The sequence below is a fragment of the Lagenorhynchus albirostris genome, chromosome 5 (assembly GCF_949774975.1).
Source record: "Lagenorhynchus albirostris chromosome 5, mLagAlb1.1, whole genome shotgun sequence".
NCBI lineage: Eukaryota > Metazoa > Chordata > Mammalia > Artiodactyla > Delphinidae > Lagenorhynchus > Lagenorhynchus albirostris.
The window spans coordinates 15,192,312-15,204,765 of record NC_083099.1 but is presented as its reverse complement, the minus strand read 5'-3'; the positions used below and the strand labels follow the sequence as shown (position 1 = coordinate 15,204,765).

At 36.5% G+C, this 12,454-nt stretch overlaps 1 protein-coding gene across 14 annotated transcripts in view; it reads left to right on the top strand.

The window, feature by feature from the left end:
* MBNL1 (muscleblind like splicing regulator 1) overlaps positions 1–12,454 on the top strand; it is a 176,422-nt gene that overhangs the window by 134,340 nt on the left and 29,628 nt on the right. For 10 of the 14 annotated variants that reach the window (XR_009540626.1, XM_060149602.1, XM_060149606.1 and 7 more), the window contains 3 exons: positions 1,246–1,416; positions 2,470–2,580; positions 11,200–11,400. Coding sequence is in view for 13 of the 14 variants with exons in the window: in XM_060149602.1 (XP_060005585.1) it covers positions 1,246–1,416; positions 2,470–2,580; positions 11,200–11,400 (483 nt within the window). In the remaining variant the exon portion in view is untranslated. The remainder of the gene's footprint in view (positions 1–1,245; positions 1,417–2,469; positions 2,581–11,199; positions 11,401–12,454) is intronic. The other 4 variants (XM_060149601.1, XM_060149599.1, XM_060149605.1 and 1 more) reach the window with 1 other exon arrangement.

Sequence of the window (12,454 nt, the reverse complement as noted above, 5' to 3'; positions counted from 1 at the left end):
TTATTAGTAAAGCTTTATTACATAAAGCTTGTTAAAATAAAAGGCAGTATCCTGTGATATAAACTTATGAACTTATTCCTAAAAAGCTTAATCAAAACGAGCCAGAAATAAATCATTCAAGTTAGAATTGTGACAGATTTTCTCACAAATATAAACATAAGTTTTCTGCGTCCATTTGCAGTACAAGGTCAAATTATGGTAAATAGATTTTTCTTAGAAAAATCAAAGAAAGCTCAAGAAGGTGGTTGATGGCTTCAATTAAATCTTTCTTTTACCCTCACAAACAGCTCTAATTAGATTTATTGGTGAAAGAAGTTGTCAAGGTGGTAATTCATGAGATAAGTTACTATCAATATGATTTGACAATAATAATATGGGTCAATAATAATATGGGTCAATCCCTGACAATATTGCATAATACAGACTTTAATAAATATATTTTGATGAGAAGAATCATCCCAAAAGAAAGGTATATTCACATTTCTTGTTTTATAGTAACTTATTTTTTTTCTCCATTTTATACTCTAAGTTTTTTGGAGGGTAAATATGTCTGTTTCTATTGTTGTATAATTCTTGGGTGATGTAGACTAGATTTACCACTGGAAGGTTAAAGGCTACATTTTTCACCAATATTTCACTATACTTACTAATCTCTATACACAGTGAGGAATGTGTGGAAATCTTCTTCTTTTCATCTGTACATTTCTTAATATATTGGCTTATAACGCTTAGTAGTAATTTTAATGTTACTTCTTGTGAGATACATGTAAAGGTGTTTTACTGAAGATAACAGTGTGCCTTGAGTCCTCTAATTTCATTCCCTTACGACTCAGTACAAGTAAAAATAGATGGTAAAACTTCATCATTCTTTTGGGTTCATTAAAGTTAACCAGAAGATGTTATGGAAGGAGCCTAACATTTTATTTGATAATTCTGTGTTTTAATATTCCCCTGGCAGTTTGTAGATTTTTGAACTTGGAACTAGAAATATTAGTGCTAATATTAAAATACAGGAGCTTCTTTAAGCTTGAAACTTTTTTCACATGTCTTAATATCTCATTTTGATAATACACTAGAGTGAATTCATCATTTACTCGAAATGTATAATAAAGTGATTTGGACTTTTTTCATTGTGTGAAAGACCCACAGTAGATTCAAGTGACGGGTTTGCGTCATTATGATTTTCTTAAGATTTGTGGATTTTATTATTTTTTTAAGGTGATACTTTCTGCTTTTGTTTCTTAGGGTCGTTGCTCCAGGGAGAACTGCAAATATCTTCACCCACCCCCCCACTTAAAAACGCAATTGGAGATAAATGGGCGCAATAACTTGATTCAGCAGAAGAACATGGCCATGTTGGCCCAGCAAATGCAACTAGCCAACGCCATGATGCCCGGTGCCCCATTGCAACCCGTGGTAAGCGTGTCCTCAGTTCTCGTTCCTGAAGTTTGTCATTCTGAGTGCTCACTTTCAGTGTTAAAGTGGTGATTGCACTAGATCAACTGAACATAGGTAACAGTATCAGTTACCTAGCATTTTCTAGCCAAACTAGCAGTCAAACCCTGGAAACAATTTTCACACCGTAAAGTTACTCATCTTCTGGCTAAATCATGTGGAAATTTACATTACAGCATGTTTGTCCCTCAAAACTCCCTTCAAATTAAATCCTGTGACTTGCAGACGTTAAATGGTCTTTTTTTAAATGGTCGTTAAACTCATCAGTATAGTCAAGGTGCATTTTCAGGCTACCTTTAGCAGTAATAGTCATTTTAAAAATTGGTGTATATCATCTTTAATGTTGAGAAAATGTTTCCCTTTCCTCTCTCCTTAAAGAGAATCTATACAGTTCTCTTTCTTGAAAAGGAGCCTTCGTTATTCTTTTAAACTTAAATTGAAACTAGTTTATAGTTACAAATGCTAGGAAAATTCTGACAGTGACGAATCCATATCACGGACCTCGAAGTCTCATCAAAGGAGACCTAATCAGGAGAGGCAGAAACTCCACGAGCTTTTAAGAAAAGAGCAAAATTTTATAAACTGTAGGTGGTCATATGGATTTAATGTTTACTGAGCCATGTATGTACGTAACCTTTGATTCTGAGCATATTTATTTATTTATTTGTTTGTTTGTTTGTTTGGATTTGGGAGGAGGGTGTATGTGACAAATGACTTTAATAACCTTTACTCACATTTATCCACAAAAATGTGAGAGATTAATATCGTAACTAATTTTAGGTTACAAAAAATGTTCTGATGTTAATTGTGATATAGTAATTCTGTATTTAAATGCATGTTGAAATTTGCAATGATCGGAATATTCCTGTCACTGACTTATATGCAATATTATGGGGTCATGGAAACGTGAAGACCCACATTTTTCTGATAGCTAACTGTAGCATGTATGCTAACTAATTTTTTTCCTGATACATTTTAACCCCTGAACTCAATGTAATTATTATTCTCTCTTAGAACTTAATGAACCAATCATTCCAAAAAAGAGGGGGGGATTGCATTTCGAGGTGGGAGGGATCTCCAAATCCAATCGGCAGTGATACCAATTATCAATACTATACAGTTGAGGTGAGAGAATATTATAATTCTGTCTGTTTTAACTTGATATATTTTTTCCATTATTGGGGACTCAGTTAAAAATATGATATCTTAAATTTATTTCTGTGACACCTGTTAATTTCACATGTCTGTGTTGGGATAGCATGAAGATTTCCATTTGGTTTAAAAAAAAGTTTAATCATTGTCTCTAGCGTAAAATATAGGACAAGAGTTCTCTTTTACACTCGACTCTCACATATGGTTTCAAAGATCTGATAAATCCTTGGGGCGGCTACTACGATAGTCAATATAATATCTCTCCTTGATGTGAGACACTTTGTTCCACTTAAACATTTAAAGCGTGCTGACCGGCAGACTCTACCCTCTGGGTGACTGGGAGAACCTCTGAGATCAGCAAGTGTGGTTCCCAGATGGCAGAGAACAGGTCATGACAGTGAGTTCCTCACTGTGAAGTCTTGGCCCATCTCCTCAGTTAGTCCTTGAGTTTTACTCTCAAGGCCATTTCAGGGTCATCGTATGTGTAATCCTGGGACAAACTCTAAACACCATTTATGCTCATGTGTTTGAAATGCTAGTAACAAATATGTGTTGTTTAAAAAAAAATCAACAAGTCACAGATTTCTGAAACCATCAGAAAAATTACCTCATTTTCTGGTGTTATTGTTGGAAAATCCTCTGCTTAGACGGAGCATTTATTTTTATTAGTTGTGAGCCCATTCAGGCTTTATGTTAATTTTCCCTGATATGTCTAGATTTGAATGTGGAATTACCCTTCTGCTAAAGGCATCCTGAGATCATAGTCTAAAAGTAGACTCCATTCAGAGTGACGTTTTTGTACTGAGTATAGAAGTCATTTTAATTATTCAATTTTAAAGCATTTAGGGTTTTAATGACTGTAGAGAAGGCTTTAATCCAGGAAATTTGCCTTCAAAACCCCACCTGAGACTTTTCGATCCTTTTTGTAGTCAGCCCTGTTTTGATGAGGATAATGATATGGAAATGTATATTCATATCAGAATATAAATTCAGAAATAAACGAGATGGTCATAACCAGCTGTTTACTGGAACTTTAGTGCTGGGCCTACAGAGAGGGATTATAACACAGCCAGGTGACTAATATGGAAAAGGGTTGCCACTCAGAGGAGGATGGCCACTAGAATAGATGGTGGTGTTTGAAGACGTGGTATAAACTTGGATCCAACCCAGGTAGTAGTGATAGCAAAGGAGATAATACTGTGAGCAGATTCATAACCTCAGCAGTATCAGGAATATCTGAGCAGTGACTGGACTTTTAGTCAAGTAAGTAAAGCATCTTAGTTCTCTAGGACCAGCCAGTTTGGCCCCCAGACCATAACTGGAGGAAACATGAAGAGGGGAAGAGGCTAGTGAGGTCTAATCAAATTCAGAAGCATCTAGCATTATGCCTGGCATGTAGCAGAGATTTTAAAAATTGCTTGATAAGTGAAAGAAAGAATGAAGCAAAGAGTTTCCCGAACAGGCAGAGGTTCAGGGTAGTTTACCCGTGCCAGAGTCCAAAGGAATTATAACTGGAACCAGAGCACAAGCCCAATTATAGACTGCAGCATCGAATGGGGAGTACAGGTGGATACCTATTAGTAGACTGTTAGCAGAGGCAGCCAGGGACTTGATGAGGGTACTGTTGGGACCAGGAAATAGCTATCATGCCGCCCAGTTTGGGTTCTCATCTTCTCATAAATTTTGAGAGACCGGGTCTATAAATTTAAGATCTCCAGAACATAACACTGGGCTGGTCTGGGAAATGCAGGGATTTATAGGCGAATTTCTTGTTTTCATGGACTTGATTATGTTGTAATGAAATGTACCAAGCCAGGAATCTGAAAAAGAACATAACATTTGGGGGGTAATTACAGTACTCTGAGGGCATTGAAGGCACTCAGCACATTTTATGTCATAAATCCTCACAACCGTCCTATAAAAGTAGGGAATATTATCCAGCTTTAGAGATGAAGACTCAGAGGTTCAGAGAGTAACTAGTTTGCCCAAGTTACATAGCTAGTGAGTTAGCAGGGCCAGGATTTTCACCCAGGCCGTTCAGGTTCTGGCGTCCATGCTGTGGAAACACTAAATGGAGACGTGCCACCAACCAACTCTGGGTCTTTGGTGGATTCATTTAAAAACCCTGACCTTCTTCAGCATATAGTGAAAACTTTAAGATATATTATTTGAAAGGTCCTACCAATCTTATAATTATTCTAGTTTCATAAGATAAGAAAATAAGTAGTTGAAAATAAATAATTGAATTTATATGTCTACTTCCTAAAATTTAGCATAGTAAATTATCAAGTAATTGGTGTTAGTTCTATTATCATTTCTAAACCACTAATAAAAATGCAAAAGAGCATTTTTTGCTTTATTGTATGATCTTTGAAGATAAATAGAGGACCTATAGTATTTAATTATCCAAATTAAAAGAATAAAATTTCTGGATTTTTTTTCTAGGTAGTACTGAAAAAAGTACTATTATTTTGCCATACACTATCTGATGCAAAGGTAATCTAACAAGAAATTACTAAATAACCAACGATACACTGCATCTAGGGGCTCACAACTTAGAGGCATCTGGTGTATTTCTTTGGTCCATCCCAGAAAGATGTTTTTCAGAAACCCTGTTGATTCCAGGTTCTCGGCGTTGCCCTTGAAGAGGTCTGCGTAAGCAGTGTTTTGAAGAGTGTATCTGAGCTCTGGAGGTCCCCTAGCAGTGCCCTCCCATGCCTTTCCCTGTGTGCCCAAAGGTTGGCCTTGGCCATCCATAATTTCCCAAGGCAGCTGCCCTGAAGGTACACACACTAGCTACTTCGAGGTACAAAACTCATGTCGAATTCCCTATGCATTTCGTGAACTTGAAGTAGGCTAGGGATAGAGAAATTCGAAGTTACTGGATTTAGCTAAAGTCTTAGGAGCTCCTTTGCTGCTCCTGTCGCCTTGCCTTTGCTGTCACTTCATATCCAAGCATTTTTTGGGCAGTTGGTTCCTGAAAGCTTTGAAGTCATCATTTGTCACACTTCCAGGAACACCTAGAATTCTTAAATTGTTTTTTAGTGCTTTACATTCCAGTTTATCCAACTAGTGGTTGAGATAAGGCTGCTTTATCCCCAAGTGTTTCTGGTAAAAATGTTTCCAGGTCAGTCACTCTGAATCTTATTTCATCCATCCTGCCCATCTTACTGCCTGCTTCTGTCAAGGAACCTCTACTTCCTCAAGCAGCATGAGAATGGGCCCTGAATCTTAGGCACCAGGCCATATTTGTTGATACCTTTCTTCTTGGAGGGCTAGAAGTGAGTCTTCTTTATTTAAATGTTTATTACTTCATTAAAAGTCACTTGAAGTATAATGTGAAATTAAGAATAAAGTAAGTGGTCATTTGATTTGCCCAGTCAGCAAGCCAGTCTAGAAGCAGAGTTTAAAACAGTATTTCTCATTTTATTCCAGTCATGGGCTACCTTCTTAGAAGAAAAGACACTGTAATGTAAATTTGTTGATAATTCCCGTTAGCTTTTGGCTCTATGTTTATATTCAAAATAATTGTTTACAGAGACTGTTTATAGCTCTTGTACAGGGCTGTGCTTACCCAGAAACATGGTTTTATATACCTTGATTTTGTGCTGTAAATTTTTTTAGAAAGCTTAATTTTTCCCTGTTTACACGTTTGACCATCACAAACACACCACCCCCCGCCACACACACACACAGAGGTAAAATCTAGAAAAGTCTGACTTAAAATTTGTGTTCTGTAAATCCCAGCACATACTGAGTATATATTATTTGTTTTATATACGCCCTCTATTTTATTAAAAATGGCGAACATTATATGCAAAACAAACACTGTTTCACACAGTGTTTTCAAATAAATTAGAATCCCTATGATATTTGCAAGATTACAGCATGGTAATAGTATGTTAATGAAACTTAGTTCAATATGAAAAAAGTGACAATCAGAGATAAAATAAATTAAATTTTAAATAAGCATACTAAAGAAATTAATGATTAAAATTTGAGATTCAGAGGAAATAACACTAAATCTTTTTTAATGTTCAAATATGTATACTAGAAAATATTTACTATATTTGCTAGTTAGTTTCTGTGGCAGAGAAAAACAGCAAATCCATAAATACATTTTTAAGCAAATGTTTGTAGAGGACCTGTGTAGATGCCAAGTGCAGGATGTGCAAAATGGACAAAGCACAGTGCCTGAGACTGCACTCTGAGAGCCCAAGTAGAAGAGATGGTTAAGTAAACACACCTGGTGATCAATGCTGAACTCCAGTGACGAAGAATTAACGTAGGAACAGAGGGTAGGAAAAGCGCCTTCATAGTTGGAGGTGTGCGTGGATCAGGGCAAACTTTGAGAAAGAGTCCTGATTTTTGAAGCCTAATTAGGAATTAAACAGTTGGGCTGGACAGGAGCAACCTTCACCGTGGAGGGAAAACCATGTTCAAAAGCAGAGAGCCACAGGAGGCACAAATACTTAGAGACCTCACATAGAACCTGAAAACTGGACCTATTTCTGTATTTAAATAGTAGAAGACCACATAGTATATGGAATAGCATTTCCCCAGGAGCCTTAGAAACTACTGCTGCCTAGAGATTCTGATGAGTAGAGAGTGCCAGGGAGTTCCGGGCTTCAAGTCGTCCAGGTGATTCTGCTGGACAGCCAGCACTGAGAACCACTGGTTTTAGAACCACCTGGAATTAAACACACCAATGTCTAACTCCTAGGTCTTCCATGCACTCATTTGTGACCATGGGCACATAATCTCTGTGAGCCCTTTCCCTTATCTGCAAAATGAAACTAATAATATCCACCTGACAAGGCTGTAATTTATTCACACTCTCATTCATTCATTCACTCACTCACGTATTCAGTGTATATTTATTGAGGGCCTACTGTGTGCCAGGCATCATTCTCAGTTCTGGGAATTTAGTAGTGAACTAAACATGTATCCCCTCCTCCTTGTAACAAAAGCAGTGGAGTTTTTGCTTTCGTTTGCTCCAAGGAGTTTATACTCTATTATGAGGATTAAATATAATAACATAGGTAAAGCACTTAGCACAATGCCTGGCACACAATAAATAGAATTATTGTAATAGTCATGTTGGCACACAGTTAACGAGGGTCATAATGTGAAATTGAATAACATTTTCATTCATAATAAAGCCTGATTACCTTAATGGAATCAAATGTCTCATTTAAAACAAACAAGTGGTTAGCCCATAAATGCACCAGCATTAGTGAGATTGCAATTTGTTTTTCTCTGCTTAGGATGGTCACTGGCAAAAAGGCAATCATAAACCAACCTTCCTTATGCCTTCTGGGAACAAAGGTATCTGTAAATCATTATTACAAGGATATAGTCAGTATCAAATACACCAATTACATAGTTCTATGTTATCCTGTGGTTACTTCGGAGAAAATAGGATACTGCTTGATAATACCATTGTATTAATATCCGTCTTTGTGATTCTGCTGAATCCTCTTTCGGATGGCATTTGGAATAGAGAATTGGCAGTACCACAGTTCACGTGCTTCACTAATCTGATTAGAGCACTCTGATGGGGCTGGCAATGACCTACCTCTAGCAAGGTGCTCTTTGAAAAAGGGATATAACAAATTTACAGAAATTCAAAAGAAATGAAGGAATGCTGCACTTCAGTGGGTTTTTTGGGCAGCTACTGGAATCCAGTTTCAAAGTACAGAGCTATTATTATCGATTGTCTGCCTGTTTAGCAAATAACTCTTTATCTGGAGAGGGAGCAGTTTGAGATAATGTTTGTTGAATAGTTGATGTTTTAGAATTTTAGAAGCTGCTACAGATTTTACTTGGGGACAGTGCCCTAAAGTTCTTCAGATTTGAATTTGTTCTGCTGAATTGTCAGAAAATTAATTCATGTGACGACTCTGTAGAAACAATCTAGTGGAAAAATTGTTTCCAGTTAATAAGATGAGTATTTTTGTCTCATAAAAGTATTCTTTTATCTGTAATATGCAACTGCTACACTGTATGCATTGCAGATTATAAATTTATTTTATTCGGTGATACTTAGCAAAGCTGAATTTTACTGGGCACTGATCTTATTTTCTTAAAATAAGAATGCTTTTCTTCCCTCCATCAGTTTGTCAGTTGGACCTCTGCTTCTAAATAATTATAGTAGGTTGTGCAGAGTGACACAAACATCTCAATAACTTTCTGAAGTATACATTTAAAATGCCCTCTCTGGAAATACATATTAATTCATAGCAAGAATTAACATTGACCAGCTCTGTTCTCCATATTCTAAACTAGTCTTTTAGTCTTCTGTGCTAAATTTCTTATAATTCTTAAATAAGAGAAAAATTAGGGTGTTTTTCTGGCTGAAATGTCACATATTGTGTCCGACAGTATGTAACAGTGTAAGTTTAACCTGAATATTTCTGAATAGAGATCCAAGTTCAACATGTATTTACTATACAGGGCAACTCTTGTGTTGCTGCTGCCTTGGCAACCAGTAGTCAGTGAAGCAGTAACAGATCAGCTGCTGTTTGAATAAGTAACTGTTGATAGATGGAGATTGCTCTGGGCCCCAGTTTCTGACAGGTTATTGATTGTTAATATCTGGAACCCCCAATAGTTTCCTATTGTGCGTGGGTAGCTGCCTTGGGCAGGGATGGAACTGGGGACTGGAGGTATTACTTTAGGCAACTTCATCAAGAGCCATGAACCAGGCAGGGCAACTAACCATGGCATTCAAACCAACACATTAGGAACAATAATTATTTTAATTTGAAAATATCGATGGAATCCATGGTATATTGTTTATTCACCCAAGTGAATCAAATTATGTATTAAATACTCTGTATTACATGGTCTTCTTAGTAAGACTGGATATGCTAGCTGCAAATATTTTGTCCTAAAACAATTTGTGAAGTCACGAGAAGGCTGTATCCTTTAGGATAGGCATTTTCAACCCCAGCACTATTGACATTTGGGGCTGGATAAGTCTTTGTTACGAGGGACTGTTCTGTGTTATAGGACACTTAGCAGCCTCGACCCACTAGATGCAGCTGGTATCCCCAGCTGTGACAACCAAAAATGTCCCCTGATATTGCAGAATGTCCCCTGCGAAGCAAAATCACCCATAATTGAGAACCACTGCCCTAAGAAAAAAGGTATACTTGAAATCTGTTTTACTCTTCTAAATACAGGATGAGTCAGGGCCAAATTAGATAAAGGATAGATTTTATTTTTTTTAAGATATTTCTTCTGAGCTATAAGAATTACTTTTGTAACATATACATCTTGATTGCATAAAACCTTACACCAAAACTCTCTTGAATACTAAATAAACTCTGGGGTCATCTAACTTCTTATTGCTGTCAGAGGGAAGAATTATCTACATTCTCATGTCCCTTTCTTTCTAAAAGAAATTTCTGTGATTCTGTTCCTTACTACAGGGTAAAGATAACAAATTGTTTAAAATTACCTTAATGAACAGGATCCATTTTGTCCATTTGTTTTTGTGTTTTGGAAACAAACATTATCACACACAGCATTAAACATCAAGAATGAAAACTCCATTGAATTAGGAAGTTGAAAATTTACCACCAATAAGGTGGAAAATTGTGCTAGGTTAGCTTCTGAAAACTGGAAAAGCACGTTGTTAAAATAGATTTCAGGTAAATTATTTAATTTTACTCAAAAACACGTATTTCCTGATATGAAAATTTTCATATCAACAAATAGAAACTATTTTCATATATTCATGAAAGCATTCCTGGCAAAAAAAAAATCTATCTTGTAGCATTTTATTCAGTGCTACTATATGTATTTCCTTGAACAATCATAATGCATTTCTTTAGAAGTGTTCTTTTTCAGACTTCACATTTCAGAATAGTTTCTCCCTAGTAAGCTGAATTTGTTAAGTGCCTCACGAAGGTGTAATAGGCTGGTGGGAGATTTATAATTTCCCCAGGAAAACCTGCAACAAATATGCCAAATACTTTATCTTATATGCTCAAAAGAAATGGTGTCATCGTCACCTTTCACGTATCCCATAAGATTTATTCACAGTTTACATTGACTGTGAAATTCTGCTGTCCATGTGAGTTCTGCTTTATTTATTCTAGATAATAGGACACTTGCAACCTATTAACAGTTGTAAGCAGATCTTTTAAGTACATCTGACATAGCAATTATGAAATGTATTTCTTAGACAAGTTTCCAGGATTAAATCAGGACAAAGGTGGAGATTAGGTAACCACAAGAAGTTTCTGTATTGAATGGTTGAGCTATTTTTCAAAAAGAAATTGCAAGTATTATAGACCCCAAGCTTCAAAATCCCAGTGGAAAATTTAATGGATAATTACCCATTCTATTTTAGAAAAACGTTGATTTGATGAATGCTTGTTTTAAGAAACATTCTTATCCTAAATGAGAGTAAATAAACATACAGTTAAATGGAGAGAGGGAGGGAGGGAAGGAGGAAGCAAAGGGAGAATGGGTTATGAATGAATGCATGGATACATGGATGGAGGATAGATATATAATGCAGGATATCAACTTTGAACCAAGACCTGCCGATTAAATTTTGCTTTGTATTTTATTTTGCAGCCAATGTTTTCAGTTGCACCAAGCTTAGCCACCAATGCATCAGCAGCCTTTAATCCCTACCTGGGACCTGTTTCCCCAAGCCTGGTTCCAGCAGAGATCTTGCCGACTGCACCAATGTTGGTTACAGGGAATCCTGGGGTCCCTGTACCTGCAGCTGCTGCAGCTGCTGCACAGAAATTAATGCGGACAGACAGACTTGAGGTAGGAGTGATTCACTGGTGTCTTTCTGTGTTCCATTCTAAATTTCAAAGTGTGCTCTTTGTTTATTTCTTCCATGGCCATAAAGGTTAAAAACAATTCAAAGCAGAGATTTTGGTTTAGTGTTTGGAGCGTTTGTCTAGAATATAGATATGCTATACTTGATGAATGTAACATTTATAGAAGCCACAGCATCCGCATGTAGAATAATGGGTAAGAACTTGGACTCTGGGATCAGACGGCTTATTACTTCACTGTGCCTCAGTTTCCTCATCTTCAAATTGGGGAAACCTATGGCATTTACCTCAAAGAATTAGTCAGTGTCTGGCACACAGCAGAAGCTTCCTAAATGTTTCTTGTTATTGTTGCTATTAACAAATTCTGTCAATCCCCTGGTACCTGGTCCTCATAAAGATGTTATTCAGTTACTCTCTACAAACTGTTTTGAAATTTATCGTTGCAAGTTTCCTCATAAGCCTCATAATATTTTGGTCGGAATAGCAAGGCAGCCTTGTTTGTGAAATGTGATTATAAGTTTTTAAATTGTAAATTGGGTGATGCTCTCAGTCTTAGAGTCAAGGATGATCAGATGTATATACTTTGCTATTGCTACATGGAAAAGAAATTAAAGATATAAATCTTACGTTGAAGTGGTTGTTGAGAATTTTAGCATGGCTGTAAATTAGTGAACTTGGTAAACTCTAGATGAAGGGGAAAAATGGCAACATTACTGTACATTGAAGCTCTCAAATCTAGCATTGGTGTCCATATAAAGAGCAAATGAGCTCTTCCTCTGTTTCCTGGTTAGCATGAGGCAGTACTTAGTGCTGAGAACGTTTACATGTCTTAATTACTGAGAAAGCGGAAAAACAAGGCCATTGTGTGAACATAATTGACTCTAATCAGTTTAGCAGGAATTTATTTAATAAGCACCAATTTTTTGTTTATTAAGTTTCATTGCACGCATTACAAAGGATCTCAGATAGTTATAACTGCCACCATCTTTTTGACGGTAATAACAATAGTTGATATTTATTGGATATTTACTATCTACCAA